At 42.6% G+C, this 20,228-nt stretch overlaps 1 protein-coding gene across 1 annotated transcript in view; it reads right to left on the minus strand.

The window, feature by feature from the left end:
- Window positions 1–1,184: 1,184 nt before the first annotated feature.
- Window positions 1,185–20,228, minus strand: part of LOC126238085 (bone morphogenetic protein 1-like) — a 64,158-nt gene continuing 45,114 nt past the window's right edge. The window contains exons 4-5 of the mRNA XM_049947770.1: window positions 10,662–10,846; window positions 1,185–2,089 (exon numbers count right to left, since the gene is read on the minus strand). Of these exons, the coding sequence (XP_049803727.1) occupies window positions 1,560–2,089; window positions 10,662–10,846 (715 nt within the window). The 3' untranslated portion in view covers window positions 1,185–1,559. The remainder of the gene's footprint in view (window positions 2,090–10,661; window positions 10,847–20,228) is intronic.

Below are 20,228 nucleotides of genomic sequence, written 5' to 3' on the forward strand. Positions count from 1 at the left end.
AGTGCAATATGTATGACATCTGTACAATGTTTAGTTCTTTGCAATAAATAATCGAAAGTGTTCTCAGACTTTATGTACACCCTGTACTTTTATCTGTAGAATAGTGAGCAACTTTAGCATGAGCATATTTTGTAATCTATGGTTTCGGTAAGTCTTGTCATGAGATATGTTTTGTGTCTGTAGGCATGCTATTTCACTGATATGTAAAGGGTGATTGTGGTGTGGATAACCTTATCATGCTTACTTCCCATAAGAAGTTTTATTATTTGAAGTTAAAGGCATTTTTGTACTTTAAATTTAGTTATTTGTTCTGCATCAGAGGATGTTATAAAGCCCCTTTTCTGATACTCTGTAGATATTTCATCATTTTAATAATTATATTTTATTTAATATTGATTCTTTCATTAGATGACAAGAAATATACTATCTGTTAGTACTGACACACTTTTGTACAATATTTTACTATGACTTGATGTTGCACCATCTAGGACACTATAGAGTTTTTTATGAATACTATGGAAATATTTGTATTTTATTTTATTCTATATTGTAATTTTTAAGATGATTTTGCCTGTTGGCAGTTGAGCTGTATCCTTGTTATGTAACTTGCAAATTATACTGTAAGTAGTGCCATATTTTCACATGGTTTGGTATTATTTTAGTATAGTTTGAGCTGATGAAGACTGGAAAGTGGTTTTAAGTTTTTTATTTGCCACTGAGTAATTTGCAATGTTGTCATTACAATAGAAGAACATTTGTTTACATAATAAACATTTTGGTCCATTGCACACACTGCTACTAACAGCCTCTGGCACTTTTGCCTGGTAACTGTTGGTGTCTTCGAGCATTTATTTTCTCTGTACTGCTCAGCGTAATTTGTGTATTGTGTGTCGAACTACCTGTATTGCCGTTCTGGTTTGTCTGCTGTGGCTACTTGCAAGAGTGTGTATTTGACTGCATTTTAATTACTTATGAAGATGGTATGTAACCTTTCAATAACATGAGCTAATGCCTATATTCCTGCCTCATTTGTATAATTATTGTAACAAGTACTGTAACTTTGTTTTTATAGGAGGGTTTAAAAATGGACATGTGTGTGAAACTAGTCACTACCAATAAATAAATGATACTTCTTAATGCAACTTTTGACGGAATTCCAAGCGTTTATTTCAATAAATAATAATTACCTGCAGCTTGCTGGATATCTCTAAAAAAAGAGGCTTTTAACTTTGTTTTTGCAACTTTACACCACATCAAAAGTTATGCTGTACTAAACAATGTGGAGGGTGTGGCTGTTGGTGAGCACGTTGCACCAGGCATGATCATTTGCTGTGTCCGCCAGTGAGCTCACAGCAGTAAAAATGTTTTAAAGAAGGTCTTTTTTAAGTGTAGGATGGAGTTATAACCACCTTTTGGCAGCCATAAAATAGCACTGAGCTGAAGATTTGATTGTTGCATTTTGTCACAAAAGGTGGTACATCACTTACACATTAAACTTTCGTGGTGGGGCTTCTCCAATGATTTCACTATCACAGACGATTCTTGCCACGTAATGTCACTTACTCCACTGAAGACTTTTCGGTAGTTTCCTCGAATCGCCACTGGCGATCTCGCCTCTCTTCATCGTCTTTTTCTGAGGAATGTGAGCTGCTGGAGGAAATTTCGTTCCCAACAGCTTGTAGTGGAGGTCCGTAAGTGTCGATGTTGTTGTGTGTGCTACCTTTCTCATCGCGTGGTTGTAATGGGGTGCTAGCAACGGTGCTTGTGGGTGGAACCACTTGTGTTACCGACGAGTTGCTGGCTGTGGAGTTGGAGGAGGCGGCGGCAGCTGGCTGGAGCAGGTCGTCGCCCAGGTAGAAGGGCGGCGGGCAGCGGTACAGCCGGTTCAGTTTGGCGACGTCGCCGCGGCTGAAGCGCTCGCGCTGGCCCATGACGGCGACGGCGGCCGGGTCGCGCGGCTCCAGCGTCAGGCTGGAGCCGTCCCTGGAGAAGGCGCGCGCCCGGTAGTGCATCACGCTGCCGTAGTCGTAGGGCAGCCCCAGCGTGCGCGTCTGCGACGCCGGTCGCTTCTTGAAGTTGAACTCTCGACCTGCGGGCATCCAAGTGTTAGGCTAATGCATAAGTTCGTGGAGATATTTTTTTATTTTATTTTTATTTATTTATTTATTTATTTATTTATTTTTTTGCATATTGGTTCCTGTTGCATTGGGTTTATTTATCGATAGCCATTTTTTGACTGTAGTTCACTGTCGCTATTTTAGGTTGCATATTGTCATTTTGTCATTTGGAGATGGTGAGTGGAGCTGTGGACGCTGGAAAATGGAGTGCAATATGGTGAAATCGGAACACTTCCTACAATGTTTGATTCCAGTAGAGGGATGACAGCCGGCCGGTGTGGTCGAGCGGTTCTAGGCACTTCAGTCTGGAACCGCGCGACCGCTACGGTCGCAGGTTCGAATCCTGCCTCGGGCATGGGTGTGTGTGATGTCCTTAGGTTGGTTAGGTTTAAGTAGATCTAAGTTCTAGGGGACTGATGACCTCAGATGTTAAGTCCCATAGTGCTCAGAGCCATTTGAACCGTTTGAAGAGGGGTGACAGCAGTGAAGACAGCGAGAAACATCTGCACTATGTTTGGGGATAATGCCATTGGACAGAGCACGGCAAGATACTGATTTTATCGTTTTAAGGAGGATCATTGTGACATGGAGTAGATTGACTATTTACTTTCAAGAAGACCCTTCGGGGTTTGATGAAGATCTTTTAAACGCTTTAATCCACATTGGTCTACGTCAGTTAATGGAGAACTCGAAGATTTGATGAATTGTAATTATTGCACCATCGTACGACATTTGCATGACGAGCAAGAAGAGATGCACTTGCTGATTGTTGTTATTTGTGGCTTAGAGCATGCCGATTTTTGAACAGGTGCATCTCTTCTTGCTCGTCATCAACCGACTCGTGAACAACACCGACCAGGCCTATCCTGTATCGTTATTGGTGACGAGAAATGATGCCTTTATGCTGACATAAGGAAAACAAAAGAAAGATTGAACCCAAAGAAAGCAACAGTTTCAGCTCCCCGTACAAAGACATGCGCACATCCACAGAATATAATGTTATGCATCTGGTGGAACAGCGACGGTGTTGTGTTCCACGAATTGCTTCCCAGAGGTGTAACCATCACTGTTGACATTTACTGTCAGCAACTGAGACGTCTTGCAGACGCATACCAAGAAAAACAACCAGATAGATTGCGTGAACTGTTGCTACTCTGCGATAACGTCCTCCCGCGTTCAACTAGGCACAAAAAACGCTATACGGTAGTTGGGTTGGGAAGTCAGTCTGCATCCACCTTATTCACCTGATCTTTCGCCTGCAGATTTTCACCTCTTCTGCTATATATCGAACAATCTTCAAGGAACTTCCTTTCCGGATGAAAATGCGCTCCGAACATGGCTCGACGAGATCTTCTCAAAACCACATGATTTCTACAGTTGCGGAAACGAAAAATTAATCCAACGTTGGCAGATTGTTGTAAACAATGAAAGAGAATATATTATTGATGACTAAAATCTGTTTGTGTATCTGTTGTGTTTGTTAAACTTACGGAACAACATTACAAACTAATGCACCAACCCAGCACTTTGAATGACGTGGAGGGATCTTCACTAGATGTAGAAGCACTATTTTATGATGGTCAGAACACTTCGCTAATGCCTCCTCCCCATCAAATCCCTCGTATATGACAACATTGAAAATTACTCAGTGGCAAATAAAATAATTTAAAATCACTTTTTGGTCTTCATTAGCTCAAACTCCACTAAATAATACCGAACCATGTGGAAATATGGCACCACTTACAGTATAATTTGCAAGTTTCCTAACAAGGATACAACTCAAATTGCCAATGGGCAAAACCATCTTAAAAATTACAATATAGAATAAAATAAAATACAAAATGGCTCTGAGCACTGTGGGACTTAACTTCTCAGGTCATCAGTCCCCTAGAACTTAGAACTACTTAAACCTAACTAACCCAAGGACATCACAAACATCCATGCCCGAGGCAGGATTCGAACATGCGACCGTAGTGGTCGCGCGGTTCCAGACTGTAGCGCCTAGAACCGTTCGGCGACTCCGGCCGGCAATAAAATACAATTATCTCGTCATAAACACGTTTTTATCAACTCTCGTAATGTGATAACTTAGTCGTAAGCCTTTGTTGGGATGGAGATCCCGAAGCTTAATACAACTGTGCCGCCCAATTGGTAAGGTTTTCCTTCCTCGCGTACAATCTCACTTTTCCTTCTAAAAGTCTGAAGTGCTAAATAACAACGATGAGTTTTGTATAATGAATAAATCTCTCACTCTACGGCGGAGTTTGCGCTGTTTTGAGTCTTCATGGTAGATTAAAACTGTGGTGGATTGGAATCGAACATGGAACCTTGCCCTTCACGCGCAATGTTTTCAAAACGCATAATGTCCACTGGTGGACAAACATGAGTTTGATAAGAAATCATGTATTTACAGACACTCTACATGCTCCTACAATCAGATCCCATCAAAATGCATTTTACACATGCAAAATAAGCTTTCAGAAGTAGCAAATATAACAAATAGCATTTTGTTCTCTAGTAGGAATGAATCAAACTGACTCATTTTCTTTTTTTATTAAGCAATGTTGTTTGTCATGTCACACCGGTGGACTGATGTGAAAAGTTTTAACTGACCAACAACGGCCAGTTGGTATTCGTTTTCATAATTACAGCTTTTTTTTCATTTGATACAGTTGCAAATTAACAATTTTCGCATTTTTTTCCCTTTACTTGTACTGTGAAACCTTGCTTCTTACCAAATTTCATGATTCTAGACCAACGCGAAGTACTGTATATATTTTCTACATCTACATCTACATGGGTACTCTGTAAGTCACAAAAAATGGACACCTATATCTTTCGGTGCGAGCTCTAATTTCCCTTATATTATTATGGTGATCGTTTCTCCCTATGTAGGTCGGTGTCAACAAAATATTTTTGCATTCGGAGGAGCAAATTGGTGATTGAAATTTCATGAGAAGATTCCGCCTCAAAGAAAAACGTCTTTGTTTTAATGATGTCCACCCTAAATCCGGTATCATTTCAGTGACACTCTCTGCCCTATTCCTCGGTAATACAAAACGTGCTGCCCTTCTTTGAACTTTTTCGATTTACGCCGTTAATCCTATTTGGCAAGGATTCCACACCGCGCAGCAGTATTCTAAATATATTTGGTGAGTGAACTGGCGAGTGTCAAAATATTTGACATAAATTGCCGTATCTTTTGACTGCATTGATTTACAAGCTTCAATTTTTTACACCGCCAACAGATAGTTCACTACATGTTCTTCCTTTTTTCGTACTTGATTTGTGTTCAGTTTCTCAGTGTTGGGGAGTTTCCCTTGTTAGTTTGATCCTTTAATATCTTTTCACGAGTGGTTCTTCCCTTTCTCTGAGAGTTTTCGTGTAACAACCTCGTTCACTAGTGTGCCCTTGACGTGAAAAGTAAATTTTCGTTTCCTGACCGCTTTGAAAAAAAAAAAAAATGGCTCTGAGCATTATGGGACTTAACACCTTAGGTCATCAGTCCCCTAGAACTTAGAACTACTTAAACCTAACTAACCAAAGGACATCACAAACATCCATGCCCGAAGCAGGATTCGAACCTGCGACCGTAGCAGTCCCGCGGTTCCGGACTGCAGCGCCTAGAACCGCACGACCACCGCGGCCGGCGACCGCTTTGAACCCAGACAAATTCAATGGCACTAATGTAGAAGATGGGAAACTTTGTGGCCGTGGTTCTGTGCTAATGACTCCATTAGGTAATGCATTTCCTGTGGCTTGTGCCCTTTCGATACTTTTGAAAGTTCCGCTTTTCAAATATTCTATACAAATTCTACATCATTTCTCCTTCAAGCAAACCAAAATTTCGTAGTCCCCTGTAGAAGCGGTTCCATCTTTATTTTAACTGCACGGAATGATGCGACTCATTTTCCATAATAGAAAGCATTACCCGTTCTGATATGTGGTTGCAACCGACTAGCGAACCAGTATTTAAATGCACTTGTATTCATTTCTTATAGTCGACTTATGCACTTTTAATATGGTACAAGACACAAAACCATTCATAGTTCACTTTTGTTATTCAATGTTGTGTTAACTTACACAGTACTCCATGAATAGGACTAAACACACCAGCAACAGCCGAAGACATAACATGAACACTCGATAAAAAGCGACACAGTGAACCTGGTTACGATACAATTACCTACCACCACCTCATTTCCCCTAGACAACTCGTATTCCATTGATGAATTTCTACTTAAATCTGGTAGCCAGTAAGTTGCATGAGCAAGATTAAAAGTAATGTGTTCACTAATATTAACACTGATCATGTATACATATCTTGTAAACTGATTCGTTATACATTGTTTCGATGAAAGAACCGCTCAAATGTTCTATGGAACATGTAACTAACTAACTAAGTAATATTAACTTTTCACTTCGAACGTTATTTCCGTACAATGTGTCGTCTTCGAGATATTTAGATATCTCAAGTTAGAACAAACACCCTGCATAAGGAGAGATTATGTAGCAGGTTTCTCGTTTAGAAATTACATGTCAATGTTGTTTGAGAAAAGATCGCGTTATGCTTCGTCTAAGAAAGATAAATATCTATGAGCATATATCGTACCACGGTGCTGCTAGTTACATTAGTCGCAATCACACAACTGCCATGCCAATACATAATTTATAAGTTCAGGAGTTCATACTGAACGTCAGGAGCGTCATCGACCGCACCTAGCGTCCGAAAAGACACATATTGTTCGATCGTCCATGCAGGAACGAACAGTTTCATCACGTACCTTGAATCATATACTTATATGGATATGGTGTCTGTTCGGACATGTCCGAAAGAACAGACACCATATCCATATAAGTATATAGTTCTGGCATCACCGGCCATGACCTCCTTTTTCTGTGCGGATCCACACATATTCCCCGAACTCTTACGGGACTTGGTAAGAATGTCTTCCACGAGTAAGGAGTGTGTTGGGGTGGGACACTACGAAAGTAGTGTGTGGACATACAAGGTGAGAATGTGGGTCTCGCGGGAGGCGTGCGCGAGATAGTCCCTGCAGTCGCGCTTTCCTCTGTGCCCTCGGTGGCTCAGATGGACAGAGCGTCTACCATGTAAGCAGGAGATCCCGGGTTCGAGTCCCGGTCGGGGCACACATTTTCACGTGTCTCCGTTGATATATATCAACGCCCGTAAGCAGCTGAAGGTATTAATATAATTATAATTTCGTACCTTGAATCAGGAAATGGGCTTGTTTACATCAAGGCAAGTGTCCGTAATGACAGTGCGACGGCGTCTGGAGCGCCACAGACCGTCACACGGCGACCGTTGTTGCTACTTTCTTGGCGCAGCTCCAGAGAAAGGCGCGTCGACAGTGGTGCTTCCGGCGTCAATACTGTACGCTGAAGTGGCATTGAGCCGTCTTTTCAGACGAGTGCCGGTTCTGTGTACGGCATAACAAATGGACATATGCATATTTGGTGTCTGCAAGGTGAATGAAAGTTGCCACATTGCATTCGTCATTGTCATACAGACACAGCACCTCGCGTGCTGGTGAGGGCTGCCTCCGGGCACACAACACGATCACTTCTCGCTCACGTAGTTGATAGTTCTGACAGCTGGCGTTGTATTCCATGTTTTTTACGCATGAAGTTATGAATCATCACGGACATCTTAATCATTTAGGTTTACAATTGCAGTTTGAGATCCATACTATTCACTCTGATATTTTTAGAAAGCCCTCAATCGGTAATGCAATTATGCGTGATTCATCATGTCATCTGTATTAGCACAAACTAAGCTTTTTTAGATAAATGACTGACCGCCTCTGCAGCGCCCCCTCAGCACTTTACCTATAAACAGAGAACTAGATAACTTAAAGCTTATTGCTCGGATGATAGATAGGTTATGTGAAAAAAAGTTTTCGCGCAACGGAAACAATGCGCAATTGAATCTTTTGTCACCACCACAGGAATGTATAAAGCTTCCTTTTGTGGGGAAATTATCGTATCAGTTAGCTAACCTCTTCAAAGCTCTGGATGTCCTTGTAGCTTTTTCACAGCAAAATAATGTTCACAACTCTTCCGTGCATAATGTGCGGTCTGCTAAGGATTGGTATTCTCCCTCTGGGGTTTAAAAATCAAATCCTGTGCCTGCCTTAAATTCTACATTTGCCAAACTGGAAGGATATTTAGAACGAAATTTAGCCAGCATTTGTTAACTAAGAAACGTCAAGTAAAGCAGAACTGTGCGTTTGCTCAACACCTGAGGACAACAGGGCAACAGCCACACATGCAAGCTCTGCATCTTACACATGCAAGCTTTGCATCTTACATTGCGCTCGTAAACGCAAAAAGCTTGATTTATTGGAAGAGTTGGAAATCCTTAAACAAACGTGTAGGGTCGACGAACAGTTGCTGAAGAATCAGCTCACTAGTAGGAACCGAAGCTATTATGATTCAGAGATACCAGTTTTCGAAATTTTTACATAATTTGTTTGTGCTCTTCTAATGGGTTTCCATTTCAGTTTTTTAATTTCCCTCCCGCCTCCTTCCAGTTGATTATACTTTTCAAGTGCAGACTTGCTGTTCTAAGAGTTTGTTTTATCCCCGGTTACTGGGATGACGCCCATCGTTGGTGGCTATATTACGGTTTCATTTAATTACGGCTGGTGTCGCTATTTCATCTATTTTGAGTACTTTAAAGTTTCCCTTTATGTGCGACTGTGTTTTGATGAAATGTAACCTCTTAATTTTATCAAAGTGATTCAACCATCTTTAGATGCATTTTGTAAGGATTAAACATACTGTCTGTCTACAACTACTCTGAGCGCCAGTCATTGTATGCAAGCCTCATCCCATTGCTCCCCTGTGTGTCCACGTGACGCTCCTGCCCTGGAGCTGCGGCGGTATCTCTGTGTATTCTGTTTAGATGTGTATACTTCTTTCGTGTGCGTGGTGCTACCATTGCATTAATCTGGCCTGCTAGTACGACTCCATTAAGATATGTTTCGTTCAATTTCATTATTTATTTAACATTCTATCCCATCGTTACAAGATATTATATTAGTTATTTTTGACTGAGCCTCAGCGGGTTTATCGGGTTTGATACGTGCTTCAGTGTAGCACAGGGCCGTTTTATGATTTTTAAAATGTTGCAAATGGAAAACTAAGATTAGTAACAATTCCTTATCCACATTTAGAATCGTTCATGCTAGGACCATACGATAATTTTTGCTTCTTTTTGTTAGCCCTATAGCCTATAGGGCTATAGGTAATCTGAAGATGCCCCATAAAGGCGCAATGCGTTATTACTAAAAGAATAAATTGCATCCAAGACTATTTTCAATTCAAAGGTCATTTTCTGCGTACAAAAATACTCTATCAGATAAACGCATGAACTTGAGTGAACAAAATTTGGAGAAATTGGTTGTTGTGTTTATCGGGTTTGATACGTGCTTCAGTGTAGCACAGGGCCGTTTTATGATTTTTAAAATGTTGCAAATGGAAAACTAAGATTAGTAACAATTCCTTATCCACATTTAGAATCGTTCATGCTAGGACCATACGATAATTTTTGCTTCTTTTTGTTAGCCCTATAGAAATATAGTATCGAAGTTCGGTACCGCATATTTACATTGTTTTGCTGTCTCAATGTGCACGTTTAGTGATATGATACTGTCTGACTGCAAGCATGTTTTACGATTAGATAGAGCATGAGAAGCCAGGTTCAAGTGATATGTTGTGTAAAGCAACATTACGTGGGCTTCTTTTACAACTAGGTGACAAAACCTGTCACTTAACTGGCCTAGGTCAAATGTTGTTGCAAACGAAATGTGGAGGTTAGGAAGAAGGACTAAATGCGAAAACTTTTTGTAGAAACTGTAACAGTGCAGGAAGTAAATACAAAGAACCTGAAATAGTTGGCTTTGTAACTAGGAAAGAATGCCACAAGCAAGAGTAGCAAGTAAAGTATTTGATGAAAACAGAAAATAGAGAAGGAAGATAAGCAATGGGCAGGTTGAGGAAACGATTACTAGAAGTTAAAGAAATAATTTAACGAGAATGGGGACTTAAAGGTGCACAAGGGTGGAAGCGAGCAGACAAGAAGGAAGCAAATTCGCACTGGTGACATGAGTACTAAGCGGAGTGCATTATATGTAAGACAAAGAATAAATCCCAAAAATCACATATCACGTAGGAAGATAGCTTCACATCTTAAAATTCAGCTTGGTGCTAGCAGGTGAGACAAAGGGTTCCGAATCTGAAATAGAATGCACGTATAAACAGAACTGCCTCAGCGTAGAACCAGTTCAATCTGTGAAGCTATGTAATCACTAATCAAGCCGACTGTATTGTTGAAATAAAGAATGAAATTATCCTTTCGTTTAAAGGAATCTGTACCACACAGTCACATGCAAACTATTCCCAGCTGCTCGTCAACTGTTATTTACAGGTCGCATTTGAGACAGAAACCGTAACTTAACCCCAATAACTACCATATTTCACTTGACAGTATGGCCTAGGAGCGGCGCGGTCACTAAGTACCTGGCTGGATGCGCTCCCAGTGCACGGTGACGTGGCGGTCGCGGTCGGCGCGCGTGTGCTCGTGCCAGAATCCGAGCGTGTGCAGCAGCTCGTGCTGGACTGTGCCGCGGCGGGCGCAGCCCGGCTGTCGCAGGTACACCGACATCGCGCCTGCCCCTGCCATGTAGCCTACTGGCGACGCACATCTGTAACACAGCACAGCCGGACAGTCAGGCGCTCACGCTACGTAACAACTGCACAGAGTTACAGGGAAAAGCCAAATACAAAGAAAATTTTTAAAAAAGAAACTTTTCATTGGGGAAACTGTATTGCAAGCAACATAATTTCTCTAAATAATCGCCTTCAATCTCTTTGCACTTGTTCCATCTCCCGACAAGCTTCCTGGAAGAAACTTTGTAGGATTGTGCACATCCACTATTGCACTACCTCCACAACCTCGTCACCTAACCTAAAATTCGATTCACCAAACTGCTCGTCATCGCACCAACAAGGTAAAAACCACTTAGAGCTAGACTAGCACTAGTGGGAGAGTATAATCTTTACTCTGTTTATGATGACAGGAAAGAGAGAGGGAGAGAGAGAGGGGGGGGGGTGGAGAAGGGAAAGGGTGAAACCCGTTTTTTGCCCATAGCATGCTCCCCTGGAACAGCAATGAGCTTAACGTCCCCATTCAATGCATAAATGTCCATCGAAGGTGTCACATGCCTACATGCCTCACTCCGTGCGCGAGACATTGTGTGGTAAGGGCACACTTACTTTTTTTTTTTTTTTTTTTTTTTGAGTCATCACCCATCTGACTTGTTCCTTTCCTGTGCCAACCTCATGATCTCAGAGCAGGACTTGTACCGCATCCTCAATTACTTATGAATGTTGTGAGCGTGGGGTTGATCTGCTATTCTGTTATTCTGCGCAACAGATTAATCTGAGATGTACCCTTTACCCTGTGGCTCCTGCAAGATGCAATTTCCACCCCCACACTACTACAGAAGTCAGACAGACGCTCCTAACGTTCTAAAGAGAAATGGCTGAAAAACTTTCAGCAATAAATATCTTGTGGAGTCGTCCGCTGTAACGAAATTACACAAAAATTCACATAATTTCTTACGTAACTAGTGGGATACTCGGGGACTGGAGTAGTGCTAGTTAGTGTAAGAAAAACATGAAGCTAACGAAAGTTATTATTTATTTTGCAAAAATTCTGAAAAATCACAATGGCACTTTTAGTTATGAATTGAACAAGTTATATCCGGGTTCTTTTCGGAAAGTGAAGTTACCTCTCAAGGATAGGATTCGCTAATGAAATTTCTATACCAAGTTTAAGGTTGTTATTGACTTGGCAGAATGGCTGAGAGATGCGTCTACTCAACTTGAATAATTATCCATTAGAATGTTGCTAGGTACGGTCGAGGCTGTCGCGTGTGAACCGCAGTTGCAGTGAAGTGTACTGTTGTGGAGGAAGTATGGGGCTCGCAACAGCCGTAGCTCACAATACCGTAAGCTGTGATGACTGCTGTCTGCGCCACTCGCTGCTGACAAATAAAATAACTCTCGTTCTATCTGGATTGACCTTCGCCAATCAAACTCTCACGCCTTGATGAATTCAAGGATTCCTATTCGCTCCTAGTCTAACTATTGGCGTGGTACACCGGTCAGATAACCAGTCCACTGCGATGCCACTCAAAAATTCGCTCGCAGGCGTTTAACTATAACTCTGTCCATTCACACCACACAAGAAGTGTGTTGGCCAACACAGTGAACAACGCTTAATCGCAAGGGCTCAATATAGAGTCGCATTTCGATTCGCTCTCGACAGAAGTGCTCTCCCAGTGAAGTACTGAGGAGAGACTTGTTCCTCACTCCAAGAGCGACAACGGAACGGCGCCTCTCCATGCCTATCTAATTCGAGTGCACAGAAAAAAAAAGTTCAAATGTGTGTGAAATCTTATGGGACTTAACTGCTAAGGTCATCATTCCCTGAGCTTACACACTACTTAACCTAAATTATCCTAAGGACAAACGCACACACCCATGCCCGAGGGAGGACTCGAACCTCCACCGGGACCAACCGCACAGTCCATGACTGCAGCGCCTTAGACCGCTCCTGAAATTCAAACTGAGATCGAAGAGGAGAGGAAAGGTTTCCGAAGGTGTGGTTTTCTTCAGGAAAATGGCCGCCCACTAAACGTTGGGGACATAGTCCAGTACATTTCAAGACTTCGATATTCAGCGGCTATAGCAGCTGAGGATCTATTAGATGACGATCAGTTTGGCCTACGGAAAGGTTACGGCAGCAGAGGGGAAACTCTGACGTTGCTATTGATTATGGCAGAAAGGCTGAAGAAAAATCAAGACACGTTCAAAGGATTTGTCGACCTACAAAGAGCGTTGAACAGTGTAAAATGGTAATATTTGTTCGAAATTCTGAGGAAAATACGAGTAAGCTATGAGTAAAAATGGATAATTTGCAATATAAACTAGAATAAAGAGGGGACAATAAGTATAAAAGAAGAAAAATTGAGCTATTCGGATTAAAATGGGTGTAAGGCAGAGCCGTAGATTTTCGCCCCTATTCTTCAATCTACATATCGAAAAGCAATGATGGAAATAAAATACCAGAGTGGGATTAAAATTCAAGGTGAAAGGATATCAATGATAAGATTCGTTGTTGATTCTACTATCCTCAGAGAAACTGATGAAACATTGCAGAAAGTATTGAATGAAATCGACAGTCTACCGAGTACAGAAAATGGATTGCATCGATCCCAGGAACTTTTTTCAATTTTAGAGATTCCAACTGTTCCTCAGCACCACTGACTCTAATATCTACATCACTCATCTTTTCAGTGGTGAGAGAATTAAGCTGGACTTTCGTTTGTAAAGAAACATTTGGAAACCGCATTAAGTTTTTCTGCTTTTGCTTTGCTACTGTCAGTTTCAGTGCCGTCTCGTCCGTGAGTGTTTGGACACTAACTTTGGTAACATTAACAGCCGGTACATATGATCAAAATTTCTTTCGGTTTTGTGAGAGATCCTTCGAAAATACTCTGCTATGAAAGCTTCGCGCCTTAACAGCTTCTACGTACACCGATGTCCAAAATTAAAGCAACAAACGGAAATTTTGTAAGGTTGTGTTTATTTTGCCACAAAACATTACAAACAGATGATAGTAAAGTAGAAACAGTGTAAAGAATACAGAGCATAATCAACTGCAACATGCATAACAGTAGACAAAAATGTTCTTCGTTTTTTTTCAACTTAACCGATTTGCACACACATTATAAAAACTGATTAATGTGCTCAGAATGGGGTGTAACCATCTCTGGCACCAATACAGGCCTGACAACGATGGAATATGCTGTGAATAATGCCATCTATCTCATGTTGAGGCAATAACGCCCATTCTCCCTGCAGAGCTGCTCACAAGTCTTGGACAATGGTTGGTGAATGCTGACGTGATGCAAGCCTTCTCCCTATGTATCCCATACATGCTCTATGGGATTCAAATCGGGAGAGCGAGCAGACCACGCCATGCGTGCAATATCGTCCGTTTCTAAAAAAAACATCGAGCATTTTCGTCCATCGATGCGAAGTCTGAGCTCACAGCATCTTGCAACAACCGTGCACGAGACCCCAGGATCTCCTTATGGAACCTGACAGCAACTAAATCTTGCTGATTCACTCGTACATTTTCATGAAGAGGTGATCGAGTGGTCAACAGAATCCCCGCCCACGCTGTTAAGAGATCCTCCTCAATATCGGTTCTTTTCACAATGTTTGGGTCCAGAAATCGTGTTCCATGTTCCCTTCGACACGAATCTTTCGAGGATCGCTCTCCAGATCAAATCGGGACACATATGTGAAAAGAACGTTGACCCACTGTTCGACCGTAGAGGTGGTATGCTGACTGCTCCATTCTAGACGTTCCCTTCTGTGAAGACACGTCAGAGGTAACAGACAGTAGGTCTTCAACAATAAAGGCCAATCTGCTGAAGCCTTCTGTACCCCACTCACCTCGGTACAACACGTCCAGGGGATGCTGCGAGGTCAGATTCCAGTTGCAGTGCAGTACTAGGGAGGTACCGTAGTGATCATACAACCAAATAACAGTCCACTCTTTCTGATGTCACACGTGGCTGGTGCTGTCCTGGTCTCCGGGATACAGTTTCGGTCTCTATAAGCAGTCGCCTCATCCGAGCAACAGCAGAACGAACCACATTAAACCATCGGGCCACGTTAGTTTGCAACTGCCCTGCTTCCATTCCTCCTATGGCCCTCCACAGCAGAGAGTCTGTAGGCGTCTTCTCTGTGCCATACTGCACCGTCTGTGACTGCGTACACAGTGATTGTGGATGTGGGACTACCCGCCAAACACCACCCCGCTTGATAGGTGTCCTGACGTCATTGCTGGCGTGGTTGTCCGTTGATCGGAATGCCATCTTCCGTGCAGAACACGATTGTACGGTCATCTGCTGACAGTTTGTATGATTATATCGTGAATTAAACACAGAACGGGGAAATAGCAGTTTGTTGCTTTAATTTTGGACACCAGCGTTCCTCTAGTCCCGTGCTTTGTTTTACAGCTATTATGCAGTAGTCTGTGTTTCTTCCGAAGCTGCTTTACAGAGACTGTATTCCATGGTGATTCCAAGTATTCTTCTAAACCTGAGCTTCAATTCCCGCAAACAGGGCTCTTTATTGTACATCCATACCTGCACTAACCGCAATCTTACAGTGGAGGTCGCTCATTCTGCTTCTTTCGAACTCCTTCACCTGATACAGCGTCCTCTGATCATGACGACGTGTACTGTCTCTCGGAATTTCATTTGACGACAGCTTGGTCCAACACTGTCCGTTCCAGTTGTACAAGCGACGACGCTGATACGCTTTCGTCTGCCTAATCTCTCTGCGATGTTAATCACTTATTACTAAACAAGTGTTCTGTTCACTAGCGTTTTGTTTTTACGTTTTATAATTTTCACAACAGTTTGTTAATTTCTTTCTCCATAAGATAGTATTCATATTTCAAGAGGGAGAAAGTCATTAACCGATTGTAGTATAATGAACTGAAGGTTTTGACGCATTTGACGCATCAACACGTAACATAAATCGAATCGAAATAAAAACTACTGTATCTGTCGTTTATATGCAGAGCCACAATGAAACACCGTCGCCACACACAGACATTACCATTGATCGTATCCTCTGAAATCAAAGGGTAGAAAGATTAGGGTTTAACGTCACGTCGACATCGATGTTACTGGAGACGGTGCACAAGGTCGGATTGTTTCAAGTAGGGGGAAGGAAATCGGCGGTGCCCCTTTTCAAAGGAACCATACGGGAATTATGTAGGGAAATCATGGAAAACCTAAGTCAGGGTGGTTGGAGACGGATTTGAACCGTCCTCCTTCCGAATGCGAAACCAGTGTACTAAGCGCTGCTCCAACTAGCTTGATACCTGCAATCGGCAACGACTTAGATACACTACACATGCCAAGCAAATCAGCAACCCATCTCTTCAACCACATAAAGAATTACATTGACACAGAGACTAGGCTTTCATACTTTTTATGTGGGACAAATTGCCCCAGGATTCAGTTAAAAATAGGTCCTATCCCCCAGTTCCGAACAGGGTTTCCGGGAGATTTATCTCGATTGTAAGGTAAATTCCGGGAATGCAAAGCACCTCTCAGATATTCCCAATTAGGACTCCTTCTACCGCACTATCAGCAAGTCTGGTTTTAAGATGAAAAACAAACTGTAACTCGTAACTCTACAACCGATTAAAACTGGAACAGCCTAAATTACCTTTAGGGATAGTGAATGGAAAGTACTGAAAAGAAAATGTCGTCGAACGCTCCCGTCGTGTCTCACTACAGCATTTTTATTTTTTTAACTAAAATAATTTTCTCTGCCTACTTTATTTTGAGACTGGACGATCTAATAAATTCGTTCTGACTGGGTATTCGGTTTCTGATAAGGATATTACGCGAGTCATTGCAGAATTATATAGACGCGAATTAGTATCCATTTCGCTTCGCTAAGCAACACCCCGGTACGATCGAAACATGGTTCACAGTGAACAGCTGAACTGTTTTCAGAATTTGTTGACAGGAACTGTACTGATACGAAACATAGTCTCTATTTCATATTGGGATTGTTTTAAGTGAAAGTAAGAACCGGCATGTGGTAACTTGTGATACAAAATACACCAAGTACATAAAAGAGGTCTAATTATAGGTATACAGGTCGGTCGGAAACAGTCCGGAAGGCCTGTAAGGGTGTTGAGGGGGATGTTATTCTGAGAAATAACTGATAAGAAAGGAATTCAGTACGTTGCGCCGTTTCAGAGTTGATTAACACTGAAGTTAGCGAAACAGACCGTTGCGCGTGCAAAATATCAAATTATTAGTGTTCAACATTATCTGATATCACTAAACTTCATTCTGTCCCTTTCGTGTAGAGGTAACGCATTACTAATGTCACGTAAACAGAGGAAATGGTGAAACTGCCTGCTCCTTATAGTTCTTGTATCGAGGCATGAATTTTGAATTCTTGCAACGAAATCACGCAACGAAATCACATTAGTCGGGGAACAATTGGTGTAGCATGATTGGTCTACTGTAATCTGTTCCTGAGTGTGAAATTGGAAGGGTGAGTCACGAAATACTAAACAGACTGAAGTTGATGTACCATGATGAGATTAACAGTGAACAATCTCTGATATTCATCTAGGCTAGGTAACATAACTGGATACATAGGGCCATTAAGAGGAGCGATAATAGTGTGCCGCACTTGTTGTGGCCTTAAATATTTTACTGCACGAGAACAGGTAAAACCTGTGTGTGGAACATAAATATTTCTTGTGGTGGAGAGTCGTCGACAGATTCAGAAGTAACTTCAGGCGTGCCCCACGGAAGTGAGTTGGGACGCTTGCTGCTCTCGCTGAGTATTAACGATGCGACAGCAAATTTTAATAGTGACCACAGATCTTGATAAGGTGCAAAGATTGTCAGTCTACTTTAAATGTTCAGAAATGTAGAATGCACCTCACAAGCCGCAAAAGCGTAGTGTCCTATGAGTATAGTACAGGGAATTATGAATCACACAGGGTTAATCAACTCATAGAAATACCTGAGTGTAACAGTTTATTGGAGTTATGAAATGGAATGACCACATAGGCTTAGTGGTAGTCATTGCAGCTGGCAGACTTGAATGACGGGTGGCACACTCAAAAAAAAGAAAAAAAGAAAAAAAGACGCACCAACAAGGCTTTATTAGGACGAAAATCGGTGGATGTGATGTACATAGTACAGACAAACAAACAATTACAATTTCAGAAAAATTGGATGATTTATTCAAAAGAAACAGCTTCACAAACTGAGCAAATCAGTGACGCATTGGTCCACCTTTGGTCGTTATGCAAGCTCTTGCCGCGCGAAGTGGCTGCGCGGTTAGAGGCGTCATGTCACGGATTGCGCGGCCCATCCCGCCGGTGGTTCTTTCCTCCCTCGAGCATGGGTGTGTGTGTCGTTCTTAGCATGAGTTAGTTTAAGTAGTGTGTAAGTCTATGGACCGATAACCTCAGCAGTTTGGTCCCTTAGGCATTCAGACACATTTGAACATTTTATTTGCAAGCTGTTATTCGACTAGACACTGATTGATAAGAGTTTTTTGGATATATTTCTGAGGGAAATCGCACCAAAATGTCCAATTGCGCGATACATCAACAAAATCCCGCGCAGGTTGGAGTGCCCTGCCCATATTCTCCAGCGCTTAACTTGGTAGAGATCCGGTAACCTTACTGGTCAAGGGAGGGTCTGAGGACGAAGACACGCAGTAGAAACTCTCGCCATGCGTGGGGGAATTATCTTGCTGAAATGTAAGCCTAGTATGGGGTGCCATGAAGGGCAACAAAACGGTGCGTAGAATCGTCGACATACCTCAGTGCTTTAAGAGTGCCGCGGATGACAACCAAAGGGACCGTGCTATGAAAAGAAATGACACTCCCAGAACATCACTCCTGGTTCCCGGGCCGTATCCCACTGCTGTCTGGGGGCGTCCATAGACAAGTATCCGCAAGTCATCGGGGCTCAATATGAAGCGCGGCTCATAACCAAAGACAATTCTATTCCAGTCAATGAGATTCCAGGCTGAAGACATGTCTGGAGACACCCCGTTCGGTGGGATACCAACCTGACTGTCATCCACTATACGGCACGACAACAAGGAGAGAGCGTTTTCAAGACCTGGCAAGGGCCGTCTATGAAGGTTCTTCCAGGTCGGAAAACGCCCTCATCCACTCCCTAGGTCGGTATGACATGCCCCGCGATAAGCACAATCGCCCCATGACGATCTTCGACGACTAAGTCGAAGAGAAAATCCCAGTATCCATTCCCAAATCCTGCTCCTACCCAAATTACTACAATTATCTCGCCAAACCTCAGGCAAGTACCAGACACACACAGAACAATCATCACATTTCACAGACACCAAAAAGTACAGAAATAATCACACACACAAGTACACAGGGGAGTAAAAGCCGAAAGGCTACAAACTCCCCCTCACACTTTCCCAAAGAGGGGAAAGTAATAGATGAGAGCAGCAGGAATGTTGGTCTGGGGCGCCATTTCTTTTCATAGCACAGCCCCTTTGCTTGTTATCCGCAGCACCCTTACAGAGCAGCGAAAATGGCTCTGAGCACTATGGGACATCTGAGGTCATCAGTCCCCTAGAACTTAGAACTACTTGAACCTAACTAACCTAAGGACGACACACACATCCATGCCGGAGGCAGGATTCGAACCTGCGACCGTAGCGGTCGCGTGGTTCCAGACTGAAGCGTCTAGAACCGCTCGGCCACTCCGGCTGGCCTTACAGAGCAGCATTAAGCCGACGATGTTCTTCGCCCCGTTTTGTTTCCCTCCATGGCAAGCCATCCTGGGCTTACATATCAGCAAGGTTACGGCCGAGTTTCTACTACTTGCCTTCGTGCTTGGCAAACACTCCCTTGGCCTGCACGGTCGCCAGGTGTCTCCCGAATTGAGAACGTTTGGAGCATAATGGGCGGGGCCCTCCAACCATCTCGGGAATCTGTCGATCTAACGCGCCAATTAGAATTTGGTACGATATTTCTCAGGAGGACAGCCAATAACTTTTATCAGTCAATGACAAGCCGAATAACTCCTTGTATAAGGGTCAGAGATGGACCAACGCGCTATCGATTTGTTCTGTTTGTGGAGCTCCTTCTCTTGAATAACTCATCCAGTTTTTCTGAAATTTTAATCATTTGTTTGTCTGTGTGTGTAAATCACATCTACCGGTTTCCATCCCATTCGTATAATTCCTTCGCGGTGCGTCGTTTTCTTTTTTGTCTTACAAGGGAAGGCCACGACGTTTGGAACGCGGATTTAGTGTTAACTTCGTACACTCGTAGTACTCCACGAGGACAACAAAATGTGTAAGCAGTAGCGCGTACTTCTCAAGTGTTACTGAGAAAATCGCAAGATACTTTCGGTCGTCAAATATATATCTGTGCGTGGTCATTTTTACCATGAAGCGGCGGCAGCC

This window comes from Schistocerca nitens, chromosome 1, assembly GCF_023898315.1.
Source record: "Schistocerca nitens isolate TAMUIC-IGC-003100 chromosome 1, iqSchNite1.1, whole genome shotgun sequence".
Lineage (NCBI taxonomy): Eukaryota > Metazoa > Arthropoda > Insecta > Orthoptera > Acrididae > Schistocerca > Schistocerca nitens.